The 23,564-nt window shown below is 39.4% G+C and overlaps 1 protein-coding gene and 1 long non-coding RNA gene across 4 annotated transcripts in view; one reads left to right on the top strand and one right to left on the bottom strand.

Moving 5' to 3' along the window:
- atrnl1a (attractin-like 1a) overlaps window positions 1-23,564 on the bottom strand; it is a 319,852-nt gene that overhangs the window by 247,393 nt on the left and 48,895 nt on the right. For all 3 annotated transcript variants that reach the window (XM_067610631.1, XM_067610633.1, XM_067610634.1), the window contains 4 exons: window positions 22,519-22,606; window positions 20,057-20,303; window positions 16,990-17,173; window positions 13,225-13,379 (listed from right to left, as the gene is read on the bottom strand). In XM_067610631.1, coding sequence (XP_067466732.1) covers window positions 13,225-13,379; window positions 16,990-17,173; window positions 20,057-20,303; window positions 22,519-22,606 — 674 coding nt within the window. The remainder of the gene's footprint in view (window positions 1-13,224; window positions 13,380-16,989; window positions 17,174-20,056; window positions 20,304-22,518; window positions 22,607-23,564) is intronic.
- LOC137197642 (uncharacterized) lies at window positions 4,535-5,156 on the top strand. The gene is made up of 2 exons (XR_010931496.1): window positions 4,535-4,690; window positions 4,992-5,156. It is a non-coding gene; the product is annotated as an uncharacterized lncRNA (long non-coding RNA).

Here is a 23,564-nt window from a genome sequence, read left to right as displayed (position 1 = left end):
ATGACATATCACAGAGAGAAAACAATGGGCGTGGGTGTTTTGACATGTGTCATCTGCTTCCAATGTACGTTGCCCTTAAAGGTGTGGGGGGGGTCGGGGTGATGGATAGTGACATGTCTGACCTTCATGCTAGAGAGACTAAGGTTCACCTCCTGACTCCTGCATATGGTTGTGGTAAATGTGGTAGATTGGGGAAAGATGGATGTGTCGGTTAAGCGTTAATAAAGAAAATATGCTGTGTGTCGTCCTTCAAGTCATTGTGGATATTTTATGTATGGAACCAAGACAACAATCTTTCACTAACCTTTAAAAACTACTGTGAGAGCCTAAATATGTCCATAAAAAAATGATTTTATTTGTTATGACTATTGTAGGAAAACTAATTAGTGCAACATGTTATGGCTTGACAGACAGTTAATTATGTTTATAACAATCATAATCCAGCTGGTCGGTTGTAAACTAAATGTAATTTCTAGGTGACAAGTTGAAATGTCACAGTCTTTTTTCTTTCATTTATTTTATTTCTGTCTCCAATCTTAAAGCTGTGGTATTGTTAAACTGTTTAAATTTCTCTTAACTAAAAGATAATAATATAATCACATTTTACAGATAATTATAATTTATAGTCATTCATACAAGACATGTGCAAGACCCAGAGACCAAAAGTAGAATGCAATATTAATAATAATTGTGCAGCTTTCAGAAAACACGCTGTGTGTCGTCCTCTGAGTCAGTGTGGACTTTTTCTGTATGAAACCAAGACAACAATCTTTCACTAACCTTTAAAAACTTCTGTGAGAGCACAAATATGACCATTAAAATTTGATGACATGGGCTTTGTAGATAATTGGCAGACTTTCTGGGAAAGAACTGTTCTGATTAGGAGAGACGGCATACAACCCGTGTTGGATGGAGCTGCTCTCATATCTAGAAATCTAAAAACCAGCCAAGGAGGTGGAATTGCAGCCATTTTCAACTCTAGCCTATTAATCAACCCTAGACCTAAAATTAATTATAACTCATTCGAAAGCCTTGTTCTTAGTCTCTCACCCAACCTGGAAAACTTTATAGCCAATTCTATTTTATTATATTGTACCTTCCTCCTGGCCTGTACTCTGAATATTTATCTGAATTCTAAGAGTTTATATCAAACTTAGTCCTTAGTACAGATAAAGTAATTATAGTAGGTGACATTATATTCATGTGGATATCAATAATGGTAGCCTTAGCACTGTGTTTATCTCATTATTTGACTCAATTGGCTTCTCTCAGAGTGTAAATAAACCAACACACTGTCTTAACCATACCCTCGACCTTGTTCTGACATATGGCATCGGAATTGAACATTTAATAGTCTTTCCACAGAATCCTCTTTTATTGGACCATTATTTAATAACTTTTGAATTCCTATTACTGGACTACATGCCACTGCAAATGCTTCAAAAATGCTCTCTCATTTTGTCACAAATCGCACCTTGAAAGGATCTCCTAACTGCATTAGACAAAGGACCTTCTCTCTGTACCTGTCCTGTTAGATCTTGCGCTGCATTTGACACCACTGACCATCACATCCTATTACAGAGACTGGAACATTTAATTGGCATTGGAGGAACTGCATAAAGCTGTTTTAAGTCTTATTTATCAGATTGATTTCAGTTTGTACATGTTAATGATGAATCCTCCATGCACACAAAAGTTAGACACAGAGTTCCCCAAGGTTCTGTACTTGGACCAATACTATTCACCTTATACTATATGTTTCCTTTAGCCAGTATTATTAGGAAATACTCCATAAACTTCCATTGTTATGCAGATGATACCCAATTATATTTATCTATGAAGCCAGATGAATCCAATCAGTTAACTAAACTCCAAGCATGCCTTAAGGACATAAAGACCTGGATGACCTGCAATTTTCTGCTACTAAACTTAGACAAGACTGAAGTTATCGTGCTTGGCCCTAAACACCTTAGAAACACATTATCTAATGGTATAGCCACCCGAGATGGCATTACACTGGCCTCCAGCACCACCGTAAGGAATCTGGGAGTTGTCTTTGATCAGGATATGTCCTTTAACTTCCACATAAAACTAATTTCAAGGACTGCCTTTTTTCACCTATGTAATATTGCAAAAATCAGGCACATCCTGTCTGAACAGGTACAGAAGGTACAGAAAAACTAGTCCATACATGTGTTACTTCTAGGCTGGAGTATTGCAATTCCTTATTATCAGGCTGCTCTAAAAAGACTCTCCATTGTGTACTGACAAAAACTAGACGAAGAGATCATATTTCTCCCATTTTAGCTTCTCTGCATTGGTTCCCTGTAAAATCCAGAATAGAATTTAAAATCCTTCTCCTCACCTACAAAGCCCTTAATGGTCAGGCACCATGATATCTTAAAGAGCTCATAGTACCCTATTACCCCACTAGAACACTGCACTCAAGATAGCAAATATACAGCTGGGGTTTGGGTTGCTGACACTTAGCTGCAATGATTCAACAACATTGGTCTTGGACTGCAATCAAGATATATTGATTGAAACAGAAACTTGATCAAATCCAACTTTCTAAGGTAACTGACAGTAAGGCCTCAACCTTATATTTTTTAGCAGAAGACTCAGCAGTGCCGGAGTGACGGCGACACGACCGAGAGAGGAAAGTAATCCGGGAGGGGAAAACGCCCAAAGTGAGCCTGAGGAGCAGAGCTAATGAATGCTAACTGCCAGCTATTGCTAAATAATCAAATGGAAACTTGACTTTTATTAGACGCTTGCTTTGATATAACCACTGCAGTTATAAAGTAGATAGTTGGGGGATTTTGTTAAGTTCTATGTTGTATTGGATTTAATTAGCGGAGGTGCTGTTACATTTTGGGCCACACGCGACTGGTTTTCCCTTAGCAAGATTAGCTACAGTAGCCGGTCTTATTGGGGCTCCTCAGGACAGCTGCTATTTACTAAAGACTGCGTCCAAAACAACTTCATGGTGTAATAAGTTAGTGTACACTCTGTACAGGCTATTAAGCCTTGTGCTTCACAATGCTGAAACAACAGCAGAGACCTGGCTCTGGTGGGAGAAAAGCATCTGATGGCACCATGGGCCCACCGATGTGTCTTCCTGTCTAGATAATAGATCGGCCAAGATCGGCCCCGTTGTCACCGATAACCAATCCAGGTATTTGAGTCAGTATCAGACCTGATATCCGATATCAGTATCAAATTGGTGCATCCCTAGTTCCTAGAAGTTCCAAAAGTGAAATGGGGGGCAGAGCCTTTAGCTATCAGGCTCCTCTCCTGTGGAACCATCTTCCAGTTTGTGTCTGGGAGGCAGACACTCTCTCTACGTTTAAGAATAGGCTTAAAACTTTCCTTTTTGATAAAGCTTATAGTTAGAGCTGTAGTTATGCTGCTATAGGCCTAGACCGGCAGGGGACTTCCTATGATACACTGCGCTTCTCTCTCCTCCTCCCCCTCTCCATCTGTGCACATTCATCACCCATTAATGAATTATACTAACTCGTCAGCTTCTCTCTCCCGTAGTTTTGTGGTTTCTTGTCGTGACTTCACAATAGAGCAGATACCATTAATTATAACAGCGGTTTGCTAGACAGCTGCTATTAACATTAGCTGGTCTGGGGATTTGATTTCCATGTGGAATCTATTTCTAGATCTTGCACTGATGTTTTGTCAGCTGTACTTTAATATAACCTATAAGACCCTGTATCAAGTTGGCACCTCTGCAGGTGCTCCAGGTGTGCCTTAGTTGTAGCTCCTGCTGCTGCTATATGTGACAACTAAAACCCATTTGCAGCATATGGCATATGTGCTAAAAGTTTAAATATATTTCACTTCTGGGACTTGGCTCTCACACCAAAATAAGTTTCAGCTCTGCTGGAAAGTCACACAATAGCTAAAATATACTGTGCTCCTTGAAAACAGTCCCGGTTATCTTAGCTGAGGCAGCTGACTCCCCTTTTTAGAGACATTTTTATATCCAAATTCTTTATTTTCACAATATAATATATTATTAAAAGAATATACATTTTCCTATTAATTGAAATTTTATTTTTCTATGGTATTTGAACCCATTATAGATAATTGGGTATTACCATTGTGGACACCAAGGAACATGTGCAAGTTTTATTTCTGGGAAACTGGGGGTTTTAAAATCTGAGGAGGGGTTTACATTTACATTTTGCAGTTACACTTAAACTAAACATGATCAGGTTTGAAGGTTTATTCTGATATAATTTTCAATATATCTAACTTTTACTGTTTTATATGGCCAAAACATGTAATTAAAATAATTAAATTAAATTAAAATGAATTAATTTAGTATTTAATCCATCTGTATTGTATCCCTGGCAGTGTGGATGCTTTCAACTATCATGTTTAGTAACAAACTTAATGGGAATGGGAACTAAACATTTTCTGCTGTGGTTCATTTACACTGGTGGAATTTGGACTCATGACCTCATGCACTGTGGCTAATTGGATGATGACAATCACCTGCTGTGTGCAAGGAAGTGAAAAGGAGTTCACCAGATCCGGCATTAAGCTTGTACCATCTGTGACTTCATGTTATGTAGAGTTGCAGTGTTTTTGTATGTTAAATGTTGAAAGGGACATATCATACTTTTTGTGATTTTCTGTGATATTAAACATGATCAAAGCTCCAAAACTTGAGGTGAGACGAATGTAAAAAATGCTCCCCTGAAAATCAAAAGCCATGGCTGCAGCCTGCTCTGAAAGTTTAATTTGCAATGTTACCTTTACCTCCTAGTTGTGATGACATTTGTTCATGCCCACAAACAGCTGTTAGTAGCCTTTGTTGCTAACATTGTTACACGGGTTGCTCACATTGTCTACTCACATATTTCAGATCAGATTCAAGCTTGAACATGTACGGACATATCTGGGAAGTTTCCATCTTGAGTAAAGAATGAGAAAAATAAGTGAAATCCTGCTACGATTGTTTGTTTATGTAGCCTCTGGAGCTGCCGGAAGTCTGCCGAGAAGCAGAGCCCTGTTGCAGTGGTGAAATTCCCAAAAACCCACCGCTGCTCACCTCCAACCACCAACCACAGCTTTACTGAAGCTAACAAATGAAAAACTTCTACCTGTGAATAAAAAAGACATTACAGCTCCACTGACTTTTGATCCCATCCTCTGGTTGTACTGGGCACACACACCTCAACCAACCACTCTGATATTGGAACTGCCAAACGGTACACCAAAGAACTGCAGGCTTTACAAATACTTATCACACACAACACACACACACACATGGACCCACACACATCACCACAGATTTTAATTTCCTCTCAGGATATGAGAAAATCTGTGTTAATAATGCAAGGTGGGACAGAGAGAGAAATCATGAGTCCAGATCGAAGCAGGCAGGCGTGCTGGGCTGATTGACAGTTTGATCTGATCTGCACTAATGGAGGACTTGATGAAGAAGGGCGGGAGGAGGAGGAGGAGGAGGAGGAGGAGGTTTGAACGACAGCCACTGACTGCTCCTCCAATATATCATGGCTCCCAACATCTTCCAAACAAGCTCCCAGCCTGCCCTGGGCTAGTGATGAGCAAAGCAGTACTTTTCAGTGTACTGAGTCATTAGAATCAGTTCATGAAAAAGTTTTCAAAAGATTCGTTCACCGAATCGTTCAGCGCCTGACCAGAGCTCTGAGTAGTCCGACTCACTGAGCTAAAACACAGCCTAACGTTCTGTTCAGCTCGCTAACTAATTCAGTTGGATAAAAATACTGTTTGCAAACTGAAAGCTGCTATAACAAAGTATTACCCTGTCATGTACAGCACATACATTTTCACAACACCTAATTATTAAATAAAATATTTGGTACTACTTCGAGACTTCAAGACATGAGAGGGAGGGAGAGGGGCGGGCTTGAGCTACTCAGCGACTGTCATCATTCAGGGCTCGCGTTCACTGTGGAAGTTAAGCGAATGAATCACTGAACATGCACCATTCCCTCTTAGCGAGAGGATCCACCTGGAGAAACAGGAGAAACCACCTGTTTTTTCATACTGCAGGTTTCACCAGGCATTGGAAACTATGAAAGATCCAGAGATTGTCAAACGTAACCTAGCTCATTTTAAATGTATTTGAAATCTAATGAGTTGCTACAGATGCTGGAATTTTGTTTATGATACCATCCCATCTCTCATATTGTGTCACAACTTGAAAATCTAATTCTTACCACCATTGCAGTATTGTTAAGATGTATAATCTCTTCACTTTTTAATTTTTTGTTTTTTTGTTCATGGTTAACGTCTGTTTATTACACACACATTTTAACGGTGTTGCCTTGTCTGTGTTTAAATACTTTGTAACAAACTGTAACACTGGCACGAGGCTGACACGAGCCTCCACTAGAGGCATCTGTTACATTAAATTTCGGTCATCAAAGTTTAGCCAGACTGCTTCTTCTTCCAATCAGAGCGACCAGATTGTGGAACATCTTGCTAATTAGTATCAGAGAGTCCAGAACTTTTAAAAACTTTAAATCTTGCATTAAAAAAAGAAAACCATTCTTGCAGTCATTAAAGTTCTACGTAGGCCTTTATTTATTTATTTTTAATGTAATGCTATGCACTGTATTGTATTTTATGTATCTGTAATGTAATTTTACTATGTTTGTCGCTTACTGCTCTGAACTGTCTGTCACTGACGACTCCCATCGAGGGACAACAGATGGAAATATCCGGTGCAATATGAGTAATGTGTCAAACAAACAAATAAAACATGTATTGCAACTATGTGTCTTGTTGTTAACTATTTTTATTACACTGAAATGAAAACCAGAAATAGTAAGAGTGGGAAATATAAATTACAGTGCAAATAAAAACAGCATAAACAAGAAAATAAATATAGACTACAACTGCAGCGCAAAAACAAATATCAAGAGCATAATTGACAAGACATACAAATAGAAACTGCATTTAGAAAATATCAGGTGGAAAATATTAATAATATAACTTAAGTGTGCAATCAAAAAGAAAATAAATAGCCTAACTGTGGCGCAAAAACAAATATAAAGTCAAGAGAAAAATAGAACATGCACAGGTGTCAAATAGATGAAAAACGCAACTGACAGAGATATGAACAGATCATTTCAGGAAGTGATTCAGTTCACTTCGTTCACCCAAAAGAGCCATTCTTTTAAACGAATCGTTCACGAACCACAAAACACTCGTGCCACGTGTGTGTTTGTGTGTGTTGTGTGCGTGTCAGCTGTCTGATTGTGTATGTTTGTGTGCAGCAGACAGCGTGTGGGTGTGTGCCCGTGGTGTGTCAAGTTGGAGAGGACCGGGTTTTTAATCAGAGTTCATTTTCCCCCCCAAATCTAATTAGAAGTGTGAGGGTGGCAGGGTTTGGAGAAGTGGGGAGGGAGAGCTGGAGGGGAAGAGGGGGAATTAAATCCAAATGAAAAGTGCCTTCCGTGTCGACCTGAATCTAATGTGTGGCAGAAGAAGAGCAGGAGAAGCTAATAACGTTGCATCGCCCCTCCAAGGTTAGCGTGGCAAAACAAAAACAAATTAGCGCTCCAAAACCCGTCCGCTCGCAGTGAGCGCAGAGGCAGGGAGGAACTGAGGAGCAAATAAAGACGAAACAAGGGATGGAGAGAAGAGACTTCCACAGGTGGAACTAATTAATTATCTCCTGGAGAGACGAGGAGAGGGGCAGAGGAGAGAGCGGGAGAGGAAACGAGAGGGAAGGAGGAGAGGAGAGGAGAAAGCACAAGACAAACATGTCTATACACTGAAAAAAAAAACAACCCAAAAACAAGTTAAAATATTGTGTAATCTAGAGGAATTTCTTGAAACTAGCGCAGAGGTCAGGCCACTTCAAACATTATCTGAGATTAAAAAGTATTTTTTAAAGCAATCGTTATATCAAACTTCAGAAATATTAAGATAGCAGTGCTTTAAACTAGATTATTTGCCTTATCTTTGCTCTTCCTAAGAGGGTCTGAAGATCGTTTTCTTTCCTGGTAGATTATTCGTTTGTTTGGTCTTATTCTTGAAATAACCAACCATTTTGTTCTTTTTCTTTATACCAAACATTTTCAAATAGTGGCCTTTATATGAAACAGTTATAGAGAGAACCCTGTATTTGTAATTTCAATTTGTTTCATAAAAATATCTTGTCATCTTTCAGTAAAACGTCTGTGTGTGTTGTAATCTGCTACTGTTTGAATGTGACTGTCTTCTCAAGAAATGCCCAAAAACCACATGAGGTAGGCTACCATACCTTCAAGTGACAAAGTCTTAAAGTAGCGATGGGAATTATGAGGACGAGGAGGGGCGGACAACATTTATGATTCATTCTCATTATTGCAACCATGATGATGAAGGTCCCCTAACCCTACCCCTAACCCTAACCCTAATCCTAGCCCTAACCATAACCCTAACCATAACCCTAACCCTACCCTAACTCTAACTTCAGTATCTCCCTTCCTCTAATCCACGTTCCATCGCTTCATTTATCTTCCCTTTGTTTTCTCTGTTTCTCTGTTTCCATCACTTTAACCCTTCCTCCCTCCCTCCTCTGTCTCCGTGGTGAGTGAGAGAGGCGGCTGGTGGACTATAAAGTTGGGCAGAGCCGCAGATACGAGCCTTATTGAATGAATTATAATATTTATAAAGACAGGGGTGTGTTTCCGCAGAGTTGAGGGAAACGTAAATACACGTTTATTGCAAGCGTATGAGGAACTGCACCCAACAGCGCATTGCTTCCAACTTCATTAAGGTGGGGGACGTTCTGCAAAACAAATGCTTCATTGTTTATTACCTTTGATTTTGCCTTTTATTCACAAGCTTATTGTCTGCTTTATCCTGGCATATCTTTATTGTCTTTAGGTAATTCTCTTCCACCATCCTCTGTGCTTCCTCTCTCTCCCTAAATCCCTTCTTCATTTTCTCTTTATTTCTCTCCCGTTCCTTCTATATCCCTCTCTCCTTCCTTAACGCTCTGCTCTTTTATTTCATCTGCTTCTTCACATTCATTACTTTATCACGCCAATATCCTCCTTGGTATTTTTCCTTTTATTGTATAATTTGCAGCAGAGAGTGACAAGAAAGATGAAATAAAGAGGTGCAGGGAAGAGAGATTAGGGAAAAAAACAACAATAGATTGGATGATAATGCCAAAATAGAAATGATTTTTCTTAGATGGAAAAAAAAAATACTTGTGTTACAGTTTATTGAGTTAGATTAAAAATTAAAATTGAAGCCAATTGTGGAAAATAATGTGGAAAATAGTAATTGTCACATTAAACAAATTAATACTACTGATAATTTATTGATTCTTATGACTACTGATTTCCTCATTAGGAGGAATCATAGACTGTATAAAAATAATGTCACCCATTGGTTTGTGGACTCCCATTTTGAAGGCTCAAGTTTGGCATTTTAACTGTCGCCATCTTGGATTTTTGGAGCCAGAAGTGGTGAGAAGTAACCATATTTGGACGAGAGGGTAGAGCTAGTGTTAGCTGCTAGCTTGGTTAGCACTTTGCATTTACAGTCTGTGGTTGACTGTGATAATGCTAATGCTAAGGCTAATTTTTACTTGCGAAAAACAGGCTAAAAATCATTAAAACAAAATATACTTACTGGACAAACTGAACATTTGAATCCTTAGAGGGTCTTTTAGTATAACCAAACACTGAACAAGACTTTTTTAAGCAACCAAAATGTTACAATTAAGTTTTGTGAACTGAAAACACACTGTGAAATAGCAACAGCTACACCTACACTCTGTGAATCTGGGGTTACGCCATGTTTACTTTAGCTAACCAACATTGTTGCCATGATAGCGACTTCTCAATCACAATGTAGCCACGCCCTAAAGCATACACTGCTTTATTGTCAAGTTTAAATTAAATGGGACCATAATTTACAAAATGAACATCATGCTGTATTGAAGAAGACTTGAAACTAGCGATTGAGACCATAAACTCATTAGGAAAGTGTTTACTGAAGTAATAAATCAAGTGTAGGGTCAGTAGGGTCATTTTCTCATACACTACAATCAGACTCCTTTTTGGAGCCAGTGGAGTCGCCCCCTGCTGGCCATTAGAGAGAATGCAGGTTTAAGGCATTTCCATATCGCATTGGCTTCACTTTTCATACCTGGAACTACCCGCTCGGGAGGAATTGAATTGTGTGGCCAACTGGGAAAATGCCAGTGGGAAAAGCAAATTCACTCCCACCAATCAACAACCATTCTGGAAAAGTAAATACTTGATGCTCTTTCATATTTAATCAACCGTTACTGAGACACTTCTGATCAAGACACTTAAACTCCATTGAGCTGCTCAGAAGCTTATAGATAAGGACTGTGGTGGTACAGAGTAAATCTTGAGGAGTGAAAATGGGGAAAAAAAGGAACTGCTGCAAAAGCAAACTTCTAGAGATATACCCTGAAACAAAAAATGAGGTGAAATATAAGACAAACTTAAATTATTCAAACTGAAGGCAACAGTTGTCTGTTTGAAGAAGTCTGGGCCTGCAAAAACCAGAGGTGACAACTTTATATTGCTTGATTCGACCGACCTGAAGGTGTTTACACATAGAAAATTTTGGGCCTGGGGCAACCCCGGTAGCCTACTGGTTGGGGTGTAGATGTTTGTTGCATGTCTTACCTCTCTCTCTACACACTAAAAATCACTGGGTTAATATTTTACCCAGTTTGGGTCACACAAACACAATACTGGGTTAATATTAGCCAGAAAGCCACTCAAGACAAGGGGTTGTTTTGACCCAGTTTTAGGCTTATTTTACTGTTGGGTTATTGCTTGTTATGATTGACTCTTTTTAAACATAGGTGTTTATTGGTTGTTAATAACTTGTGCATATTTTGACTGTCATATGCACTTCATTTTGTACAAGACAGTGACAGTTTTTAGCTAAAGCTTGTTGCGCATAACATTGGGTCAAAATAACAGACTGCTGCTGAGTTAAGTTAAATCTATGTTGTATTGCAGCTGCTTTGACCCAAACTGGGCAAAAATTCCCAGTGATTTTTAGTGCGTAACCATGTTTCCTGTCCCTCTTCACTTTTAAATGTCAAATAAAGGCAAAAAAAAGATGATTAGATCCAGTATAAAATGTAGCCGACCCAAACAGATCCCAACAGAGAGAGAACACAAACACTTGCCCCAACATGAAAAATCACTACAGAAAACACAGGAATGTAATTTTCCCAGCATTTTCCTTCACACCATGTGATCAGAGCTGTATTTAATTTGGGCCCTGCCAAACTCTCGTCACCGATCAGGTCTCAGTTACTAGAAAATAACAGGATCTGTGAAAGATAATCGACTGAAGATGCTTTAAAAAAGAAAGAAGCATCACATTTCTGACTCTGAGAAAAGGAGGATATTTGACATTTCTGCATAACAAATGACAGACAATCTAAACTGTCAATGATGTCTCTGCCTCAGTCAACTAATAGATTAATCTACTAATTGTTTCACCATTAACACCACCTCAACATACAGTTACAGTGCTTCACATAACATTACAGCTACATGGCAGCAGCTTCACCCTCCTATAAAGAAATCAGCCATCTTTTCCCTGTGCATCATTCAGTACAGCGACTCGCTGCTCTCATAGACATCCTTTCTTCCCTTCTTTCCCTCCTTCTGTTTTCACTCGTTAATCTCTCTGCTCCCTGTTGTTTCTCTCCTGTGAAGAGTTGGTGTAATCCCTCTTTCCTTCTCCCAACACTGTCTTCTTCATCTTTTCATTTTCTCCGTCCCTGTCGAGGGGTTGAAACATCCTTGCGCCATCTGGTCTGTGGTGTGACTGGGAATACTGTAATTGGGATCCTTAATCATCCATACTCTCAGTATCTACCTATACCACACTCTGTGTTCTCACTCCTGTTTTCTCTCTCACTGAATGCTCATTGTTAAAGTTTTTTTTTTGTTTTACATATCTCAGGTTTTTGCCTGTATTCCTCTCTTCTTCTTTCCCTCTTCTTATATGCTGCTGTCACACAATCCTAATTCACACCAGCATGTGTGTCTGTGTGTAACAAAGCACAATATATGTCCAAAAATGACTAATATCAGTTTTCTCAGAGGGTTAACATGAGTAAAACTGTGATGGTGCCTCATCATCATTACATCAAAGACAGTCTCTAGTATAGAAAATGACTGAATTGAAAGTTTTTGTATAGATATCTGATATTCCGACACAATGCAGGGAGTTTATGATCAGCTCAAGGTCATCAAGAGTCAACAAAGCAGGTGGAGGCACACAAACAGGCTCCTTTCATAGATTTGGGTTTGATAATAAAAGCATCTGTATTTCTGAAAGTGTAATTTTGCACTAAAATTGAGTTTTGGCCTCGACTGAAAGACTCATCATAATCACAATCAGATTATTAACTCACTGCAGCAATGTAAGCTCGAAAGAACATCGGCGGACTTTAAAACACAAGTTTGTGCTGTCGAGCAGTGGCGAACTACAGGAGGTTATCTTAGCCAGTTCTTCTCCAGCAAAATCAAATCTGAAATAGCAAAGTTATGCGAGATGGTTTTCTGTCAGTTGTGATACAGTATTGAGTAAATTGTATAACTATGTGATTTGTGTTAACTTGTAATCCACTCTATTTACTCTGTCATTTGATTTGATTAATCACATTTGTTTTTTTAGAAATTTGCACCACTGACTATCAGCTAAGACAGATCTTCCATCCTCCATCTTGTGGTCTTGAAGAGGGATTCTGTGTCAAAATCTAGTTTTAAGACTTTAATTGTTTTAGTTTATATTGTTAAAAGCTGCTGGACACATAAAACTGAGGGTAAGGTAGTTTTACTCCATCACAGCAGTATTGTAAGGCTGCAGAATTTCCAAAAAAACTGCCAATTAATTTTCTTGATTGATTAAGCAACAAATCGTTTCAGCTCATATATACTGGGAGTCAACAGGGGCCCAACAACAAATTTGTATGATGTTAATCCGGCCATCTTGCTATCTCACGAGCCAGTAATGTAGCTAGTTCACCACCTAGTCTAGTGTGACAGGGTCCTCAGGGTGCTGTTTGGTTGGTGCGTCTGTGAGGATCAGATGAAGCTATTTATGAAAGATAGCCTAATATTTGTGACCATGTATTGATTGACTAAAACTACTGTAGTATCTGCCCTGGTGTGTGTGTGTGTGCATTTCCAGACTCGTTCTTACCTATATCATACGCCAGGAAGTCAGCAGAAAAGCACTTGGCTCCGTTGCTGAGCGACGTGTCGTTGTGAGTGTTTCCTCCGAAAACCAGCACCGTGCCGCTCAACAGCACTGCCGAGTGGAGGTACCGTGCCAAACCACTCTCCCTGAGGATCAACCTGCACACACACACACACACACACACACACACACACACACACACACACACACACACACACAGCAGTGTGAGACATATTAGGACAGTGTTAATTGGTCAGTTATTTGTGTGTGACATGTGTGTCCATGGTGCCATGTTATTGATGGCATCTGTCTGGATGTTTGGCCTGGCCTGTGGTGACTGCCCTTCACACCAACTGTTCCTCCATGAGAGCAGCACACACACACACACACACACACACACACACACACACACACACACACGCAAATATACAAAAACACTCAACACAGACGTTGCAGGAGGTCTGCTGAGTATGACCTCTCTGAGGTCAAAGGTCACATAGTGGAGACCAACTGTGCTGGCTTCATTTCCTGCAGCAACTATGAATTTCAACTAAAGACTCTCTGATATTATTCAGGTCTTAAAACAACACACAGATGAACACAAAGGAAAACACTGATCCATGTAGATAATTTTCTAAATTGCTCATCCTTTAATTTACACTGTTTTGAAGGAGAGTTCTGACTAACACAATCAAAAATAAAAGGATTGACCACTACTGTATGTAAAAACTATTTTTGTCCAAGTAATCCCAGGAACTTTCAACCACAGAAACTAAAAACTCCTACTAAACTAATCTAATGTAAAGTTGCAATACACAACATTCAGCCACTAGATGTTGCACTATAGCACCTACATCTCTGTTGTTTACTCAGTAAAGTTGAGAAAACAAGAAGAAAACTGACAACTCACGCAACTCAGATCAAACTGTCAAACTAGGCAGTGCTGATAAAATATGGATCAAGATTCTGTGGGTCTGTTGCCTGTTTCTTGCCTCAAATGCTTTTCAGAAACATATTTTATATTTTAGTGTGCTGTTTAGCTGTCATTTGAGAAAGTTTGTGACCCGGCCGCCATCTTGGAAACGGATGCAGCTACCAAAACAAAGAACAGAGAAGCTCAGATAACAACAAACACAGAGGGGATGTGACTTCATTCACTGCTCAGGTCGACATTACTCCGCTATATCCTTACATAGCAGATAGTTGTTTGCTGACATCTTGTGAGGCTAAGTGTCATTTATTGTACCTTTAAAGTCCACCTCCAGTCAAAAATGTGTTTGTCCTCTTGTTCCTTCAGTTGGATGTTTGGGCTTTGAGAATGGGGGGGATACTTTAATTTTAAAGGATAAGGTTGATAACTTTCTATATTTTTCTTATTGTCAACAAATCTCATTTCAAACCAACAATGAGCTGATCTACTAAGTATTTTGTGTGTATCCAAAGCCTGATATATACATATATATATATATATATAATTCCTCTGTGCTGTAGACATCTGTCATTGTCCAAAAACTATTAAAAACATGTCAGCGAAGGAGCAAGCTGGTAACTTCAGAGCCACATTTCCTTTCGTGCATATGGTGAGTAGTTGATACTGAAAATATTTTCAAGCAAAAAAACTGATGTTGGTCAAATTGTTTAAAAAAAGTGTAGCAAATTATTGACACAGTGTTATTATTTTTAAGTAACTGCAGAGCTATTGGCACTACAACACGCACCTGGTGCACAACACACATAGTAAAATCAAATGAAATGGGTGTTAAACTGACCGATGTGTGGACTTCATGACTAAACAGAAATGTGGACCAGCTGGAAACTACCAACATACAGATGTCATGTAGCTTTCTGCTGACAGAAGAGAGGTGATCTTTACGTTGAGCTGTAGCTGTAAAGCATAACTGCAAAACCCAGAAAAGGTTTCGGTCTGGGAATTTCAAAACGTCCACCAGCTCAAGTGACACATGACTCCCGACAACAAATTCCATCTGGAAAGTGAGAGCCGCAGAGAGACAGCAGGCTGTGTGTGTGTGTGTGCATGTGAACATATGTTAGTGTATCCGTGCACATGTGTGTGATGCACGCGCACATGTGCACGGATACTAAATGAGGAAGAGAGACTGATAAAGCCGAGCATCCTCTTTCACCCATCCATCTGCCTGAGGTCACCTGAGGTCAGCCCACCTGTCAGATCCGTCTACTCTCACCCTCCTCTCCCATCTCTCACTACAACACTCAGATATTCTCCCCTCGGAAGGACTTTACATACATACAGATATTTTTTTAATGAAAAATATCCTTTTCTGAATGTTTTTATTCATTATATCCAAAGGTTGGAGAATTACATCTGCAAAAATGGTATTTTTTTTGTTGAATTACTATGATAGCTACTGAAATTGAAAAGAAGAAGAAAAAGAAACACCATAATATTTTTTGCTCTGGTTTCCCATAGAATATACATAACACTATAATGATAGAATAACTTTTTTTTATTTATTATTGCTGTTACAGATTTGTTTGAGCTGCGTCAAATAGTTTCAGACAGAAAAATATTCTGTTAAAAGTTAAAAAGTCATGCAAACATTTTTTCACCAGTAATATGAACTGTACTATTGAATTACTGATTATATATATATCAATATGTGGTTAAATATATTTTAATGTATCACCGGTCAGTTGAAGATACAAAAAGAAAGTTTTTAGGGCTGCAACTAAATATTTTTTTCACTATAAATTAATCTTACAATTTTTTTTTTTTCAATTGATCAACCTATCATTTGATTGAGAAAACATCCCAAAACAGTGAAAAATTCACAGTTACGTAGAGCCCAAGACCACGTCATCAAATATTGTTTTATTTGACCAACAGTCAAAAAACCCCAAAGATATTCAACTTACTTTAATGCATGACAAGTAAAAAGCAGCAAATTCTGATATTTGAGAACCTGAAACCCTCAAAAATGTGACATTTGTACTTCAAAAATGATCTAAACAATTAATCGATTATCAGAAGAGTTGCTGATTAATCTTCTGCCAATCAACTAGTCGATTAACTGACTGATCGTTGCAGCTCAAATCTTTTTAAATAATGTGTAAAAATGCAATAGGATAGAGGAGATGTTTTATTATTTTATATATCTAAATAGAACTTCAATCATCTCACAAAAAAGAAAAACACCAGTTAAGTAACAACCTCTAAAATAAGACCTGTTCAAACTCACAGTGCAGTAAAACACAGTGATTTATATTAAAGTTTCTTTAAAAAAAGATATCAAGTAAATATTTCTATCCAAATCTGCACAATAACTTCCTATTGCATGTAAGTGTGAATGGAGACCTTCTTCCTTGCCTCTTCAACCCAATGCATGATGGGATTGGCTCCGGCTCCAGACTGACACAAATTAGACCACAAACCCTCATATGATAAGATTTTGTCCCAGAAAATAGTCACACATTCTGTCATTGTGTTACTTATAGATGGAATTACAGTGAAAATAAATTATTCCCCTTTTTGCTGGGGACCCGCTGGACCCCCCTCAAGGACCCCTGGGGGTTCCCAGACCTCACTTTGGGAACCACTGGCTTAGAGAGTGGATGAATACATTTCTACACAACGACAGAAGCAGCTGCTGAGGTCGGACATCAATGCAGTATATTTATTTTGGCAGGTTTTTAAAACATTGCTGCAGGACATCAATATCCATTTTAAATCAAAGTGTTTCATAGATATTGATGCTGACTTTTATACTTAACACATCTCTGTGCTCTCACCATGTTCTGGTATGGACGTGGTAGCGGTACATGTGGTCCACGAGGCCGTACTTGTTGTTGCTAAGCGCCTTGTATCCGCCGTGGACAAACACGCAGCCGCTGGCCTCGTCGTACACGCTGCTGTGGCCGTAACCTCCCTGGACCACGGCGCCGCCCGCAGACACAACCTGCCACGAGTTCGACCCTGAGACACAAACACAGACAGACAGAAGCGACAGGGCTGATTAATGAAGAACACTCAGGGAAGAAGATCAAAGTGGAATCACTTAAAAAAAAGTTTTTGATGCGTTGGCAAGTTTGTCTTTCCCCACTTTCATGCCAAAAAAAAAAGCAGAGCACTTCTGGAGGTGAGATAGAGCGAATGAAGAGAAAAGAAGGGAGAAAGTGAGCCAAAAAGAGAGAGAAGCCAGAGGAAAATCAAGAGTTCATTGAATTTAAAGTGTCCCTTTATTAGACCGGCGTACAGATGGATTCACATGCATGGAAATTCTTATTAAAAACAGGCCGGGATTACATCATCTACATCGAGTAGCCCCCCGATAAGGAAATGACACAACACAACAAACAAAGAAGGAGGAGGAACTTCAGAAGCCTGAGAAAACATCATCTGGAACCCCCTGAGACCCCGAGAGGTACCGAAAGCAGAGAGAGGAGGAAAAACTAAGAAAGAAAGAGAGAAACTGAGACACATAATCCTCTAAATTTGTATTTTTATACTACTTTTAAATGCTAGTCTGTATCAAGAATCTGCATCATGGTGGCACTATTGGCTAAACTTTCCCCAAATTACAAACCCTTTACACACACAAATTTGAACTAAACAGACTCAGTGATCGCAAATTTGGTAATTAAAATGGATAAACATAGTAACAGTGGCTTGACAGAGGAAGAAAAACAGTTCTGTGTCTCACATGAAACAAAATAAGTGTCATTTTTGTAATACAGTTATCATAATATGACAGAAATTGAGATGAAATTGTCCCCAAATGTACACAAATGTCAGTCTTTCCTTCCCTTCTAAGAGAAGAGTTTAAATAGAATATATATCACGAGATATTGCAGAACAGAAATGTCTAATATGTGTTAAATACATATATATATATTTGTCCAACATTGGCTCAAATGCTGTGGCAACATACTCTTTAATGAAAACATTGTGCCAATAAAGCTTCACTGAACTGAAGCAAAGCAAGAAAAAGAAAGTCAGCAAATGACAGCAGGAAGAGACACAGGAGGAGGAGGAGGAGCAGAGACAGACGGGCCGTACTGCATATGAAGAAAAAGTAGAAGGTCAACTCTTATCTCATCTCTGGCAGCTAATTGCTGTGAACCTGCCTCACCGAGTTGTCATTAAATCCTTTTACCTCACATTTTACACTCCACTCCTACTCCCCTCTGCTCATTTCCAGGTTGCACCGACTCTTAGTCGCTCCCTCTGAAGCCTAATGATGCCCGGTACCGACTAACGTTGTGACAATGTCAGAGAGAGAGAGAGAAGATGAAAGTGATAGACAGACGAGGGGAGCGAGGGAAAGAAAAGGTGAAGGGAGAGGAGGAGGAGGAGGAGGAGGGGATGGCTGGGACCGAGGAGGAGCGATGACAGAGAGGGGGGGGTCAGAAACAGAGGCTTGGCAGATGAAAGGAAAAGGAGGGAGGTAAAGAAAGGGGGGAGTAGAAGAAGAAGAGAGAGAAGGAGGATAAAAAGAGGGGGGAAAAAAAGGATGACAGGCAGGTAGGAGAGTGAGGGAATGCAGTGGATTCATTAATCATTGTCTTCTGCCAGACGCTCCGGCCTGGGCGCCGCCGCTTCTTAATGACCACTCTGAGTGTGCGTGTGTATGTGTGTGTGTGTGTGTGTGTGTGTTTGACTGTGTGTGTGTGTGTGTGTGTGTGTGTGTGTGTGTTGTGTGTCTAATGGAAGTTGTGTACATGTGCCTGCAAGTGTGTGTGTTTTCTGCTCCAGAACGTGTCAAAGATCCAGCTCTAATTTCAGCTGCTGGTTTAACGCTGGTCGACGACGCCATCTACTGGTCGCACAGAAAAACTGAAAGTTACGACGACAGAAGTACCTGAACGTTACACACACATGTGAGTGTTGAACATCTCACTGCAAAACCATCTGCATTAATCTGATGCTATAACAACATGTGGCTGCAGGGATTTGGTCTCATTCAGCCACATGAAATAATAAAAGTCATAAAGCACAAGTGGAAAATATGAGTTTACTTTCTTTTAAGATTAGGTTCACATTTACTGTCACACACACAGGAAATGCTTCACACTGACAACACAAACAACGGGTAGCATGTGTGAAAAGTGCAACAAAAGGAGTAGCAATATATTTTTTTTAAAACAGCATTAATAATGCTTGTAATATTTTATATAAGAGACGTTTCATTCCATTGTGTCACAGAAGTTACTGATGATGACATGAGTTATTCAAATTATGGACTCAGATGAGTTTTGTCTCACAGCAGGACTTCACTCTCTCAACCAGAAACCTGAACCATCTTTCTCAGAAAAGTTGACTTAAGTCCTGCAACAGCGGCCTCTGCTGTCTTTTATACTTTACTCTGAGATTCACCTGTCTGACATCTGATAGAAGAAGAGGAAGCGGAGGCTACGCGAGCTCTGGGTGTCAGTTTTGGGATGAGTTGATGCATTTATCCAGTCAATCTTGCATCCTCAGGTCATGTGTGTTCAAGTGTAAGATGGTATTTTTTATCACATGATTAGAGTCATGTGTTTAAAACATATAACTAGTAAGTTTGCTCCCAAATCTGAAGGTAAAAACACTTGTAAATATGTCCCTTTCAGCAGCCTGCTACTGTTGTTGTATACTTATCATTAAAACTAACCGTAGAACAATGACTTTATATCCCAACAAGAGCAGAATGTCCATCTCCATCCTCAACATGAGAAAAGAATGGAGATAAAAATATAAAAAGGGTTAAAAAAAATACCACTTAGGACCCAACAAGTCTGTATTAAAGTCCAAACACCTGTGTGAAGGTGAGGCGTTCCCCTGTTTGACTCTCACCAATAAAAAGCAATTAAACAAACTTACTGATGTTGTACTCCTGAACTTTGTTGATGTAGCTGTATATCGGCGAGTATCCGAAGAAGATCAGCATCACCGGCTCGCCGTCAGCCAGCTCCACCACGTGGGCGGTGTGCCCCTCTAGGGCGTAAGGAGGGGGAGGCGCTGGTTTCCGTGGCGACCAGGTACGTCTAGGGATGTTGAACACCCACATCTCATCTGTCACGTTGGCTGATCCCGCCTCCAGCTTCCCACCAAACATGTAGATGTCATCCTACATCATGAGGGGGAAGACAGAGAAAGATGAGGGATGTTTTTTTTTTTTAATAAATGATTCTCATTTCTTTCAGCCTGGAAGAAAGTGGCATCTCAGAAGAGAAGGATGACGTAATAACGGTTGCTGTAATTTCCACCATGTGAAAAATGTGTTTGCGCTCCACACAGATCTGATGTTTTCATCATGTACACCATGTTTGTTTCTTTTTCTCAGTAAGTCTGTTTCCACTTTTCCACCTCAACCAAGCATAAAAACCCATTTTTTCTTTCAATTTTCTACTTAAAACCTCCTCCGATCATGTTTTAAGACATGTATAAGTTTAGGACAGGTATAATAATTTGTGTCTGACATGGTTTTTCCACTGAGAAGTTCAATTACCTTGTTAAAATCCTTAAAATAACATCTACTCCTTCTCCGTCATGCAAAATCTATGAATATGCAAATATTGTTCATTTCAAAAGTTTTCCAGCAGGACACAAGATGCATCCTCCTTCACTGTAAAGACCGTTCTCAGTGTTTCCACATCACATTTATGTAAGTTGAATATTGGACCACGACTGTCACAAATCCTGCTGGTAGGCCCGACGCTTTAAACTGATATTTTAAGGTGAGCACAGAGAAACTTTCCTCCTTCAGTAGATGAAAACAAACTGTTCACATACATCATTCTGCACAGAACAAACATCCAACTGCAGGAACAGGAAGACAAACACATTTTTGAACGGAGGGGGAACGTTTTTATGTGAAAATTGAAAATGCGCACAAAAACAGGTGGCTGGAAACGCGTTTAATGACAGTGAACATCTGCCCGGCGTTCACCGCCAACACTGGTGTCATGTTTTCCCTATAATGTTTGCCACTGTAGGGTTATATTCTGAATCTGCACCAAAACTTCACAGCAATCCATCCGATATTTGTTGAAATATTTCACTTTGGTTATTGCTTGAGTCGAACCATAAGCGTGGCTAAAAATGCAAGTATCAAATTATCGCTTCTCGTATCTGCGGCGCAGCGGCGACGACGTTAGTCTGAAATGTCAGCATGAAGCGGGAGGGTGAGAGGTGAGGAGTCGGTCAGTCTGGTGATCCGTGTTGCTCCCCGATCTAAAAATAAAACTCACATGTCTGCTTTGTGCTCAGGTTTAAGATGTTTCATGAGAAGGTGACAAACTTCTGCGATGAAGTGAAGTCATTCCCTTCATCTCCCTTCAGCGTTACAGGGAGGGTTTGAGGTTAAAAGGTCGTGTGTGTGTGTGTGTGTGTGTGTGTGTGTGTGGTAAACAAGTCTGAGTAACTGCACGTCATCTCCAGGCTTCAGTCGGACACGCTGTGACCTCATCTGGATCAAATCTCACCTTGACTACAGCGCAGAGACATTCGTCTTCCTTTTCCCTTTGCTGTCCGTCACTATTACATTTCTGCCTCCCCTCAAAATAAGCATGTGTCCCAGTATTTAGACAGTGACGCATGGTCTGATGCTCTGAACTGTGAAGTGAGTGATCTACGGCGGACGCACGGAGGATTCTGATGTTCTCATTTCTGTACAGCCGAGTTGAATAATGGAGCAGACTCCCAGACTACGTTTCCAATGACTCCCTATATCTCTGCACTTCAAAGAGAAGGAGAAGTTTCTAGATAAGCAGAACAATTTTCTGTCATAATCAATTTACTGGTGTGTTAACATCCAAAAATTATGACAAGTTATGAAAGTTACAAAGCAGGAAATGATGTCTGAACTACAGTTTTTCAAGTCAGTGAATTTATCTCTTCCACTTCTTTAGTAATATTAAATGCAAGTAATGAGCAGTTTAAGTTTCCTAAAGAGGGAAATAAAAACCGCTTTAGGCAAAGACAAATGTAATTACACACATACTGTACATCTGTACCTGCGGCTATCACACACCAGCTCTGCTCTGCAAGGTGATTCCCAAAATTACTTGGAAGCTAAAATAAGTTGTTCTATACGAATAAACTATCACATCATTTTATTTTTACAAATTAGCCAAAACCAGACTATTAACACACGCACACACCTTGATGCTGGTCAGAAGCTACAAGAATTTTGTCTCCAGCTGATGGAAACATGGCAGCAAGATTGATGTCCTTATATACGTATATATATACGTACATATATATGTACAGTGTGTGTGTGTGTGTGTGTGTGTGTGTGTGTGTGTGTGTGTGTATGTGTGTGTGTGAAACAGCTGTTTTACCTGGTACAGAACCAGTGAGTGTCCGTATCTGTAGAGAGGACCGCTGCTGACAGGCACCGCGTCCCACGTACTGGTCTCCAGGTTGTAGCTACACAGAGAAACAAAAATCAAAGAATCACAACAGTGATGTTTGTGCTCCACTTGTCCACTCAAACTTGATGATTTCTTACTGACACGGTAGTTTAACAAAGTTTAATCCATATAGATGAATCCAAGTCGTAGGCAGAAGTAAAGAAGCCGTCATGTATTTCCAGAAGAACAAGTTATATGTTGAAAATCTGATTATCAAATGTCATTAAAATAAAGCTTAAAATCTACAAAATTTACATTTTTTAAACGAAATTTAGTTTTATCAGACAACCTGGGCTTGTTTCCAGCTGCTCCAACAGTAAACTTCCAACTTATTATTTAATGAAATGGAAAAAGGAGATTATGGGGGGATGCATTTATACAATATGTATCATTATCATCTACTATAATTAAGTCTGTACGTCACAACTTTTTCAGTCAGTAATGTATCAGAGGCTCACCAGTATGTGTAGAACTGGGGCAGACCAGTACCACTGTGGAAATAAGTTACTTTAACTTTTTGCTTTTTTTTTTCTTTCTGTGTCAACACTTTGTTTTTATATATTGTTTTTATCAACAGCCATGAAGCTGTTTATTCTTTATGCAGGTCAATTTTACACTTGTTTGAATCTGTGTCGTTTGTTAGTTTATGTGGGAAAGTGTGTTCAGTGAAAGGTTGTTGAAGACTAAATTAAAGCCAAACTTTGTAAAAAAAAAAGTGGAAACTAAAAGCTACAAACCTCTGCTCTATTAACTAAATGTTCCTTCTGTAAATCTCAGTTAAATATTTATGTTTTGGTTTAATTCTCATAAAGGACCAACCAGGAACCGCTAAAGACCCAACGAGCTGAAATTCCACTTCTACAGTATCATGTGTTTCCACTTTTCATTATTAAATGATGCATTTCCTCTGATTACAATGCAAGCAATCATTGAGTTTGATTAATTAAATCATAAGCCGGCGAGTCGTTCCTGCT

The sequence above is a fragment of the Thunnus thynnus genome, chromosome 14 (genome assembly GCF_963924715.1).
Source record: "Thunnus thynnus chromosome 14, fThuThy2.1, whole genome shotgun sequence".
NCBI lineage: Eukaryota > Metazoa > Chordata > Actinopteri > Scombriformes > Scombridae > Thunnus > Thunnus thynnus.
The sequence above is the reverse complement of the archived record's forward strand: the minus strand, read 5'-3'. Positions and strand labels throughout refer to the sequence as shown.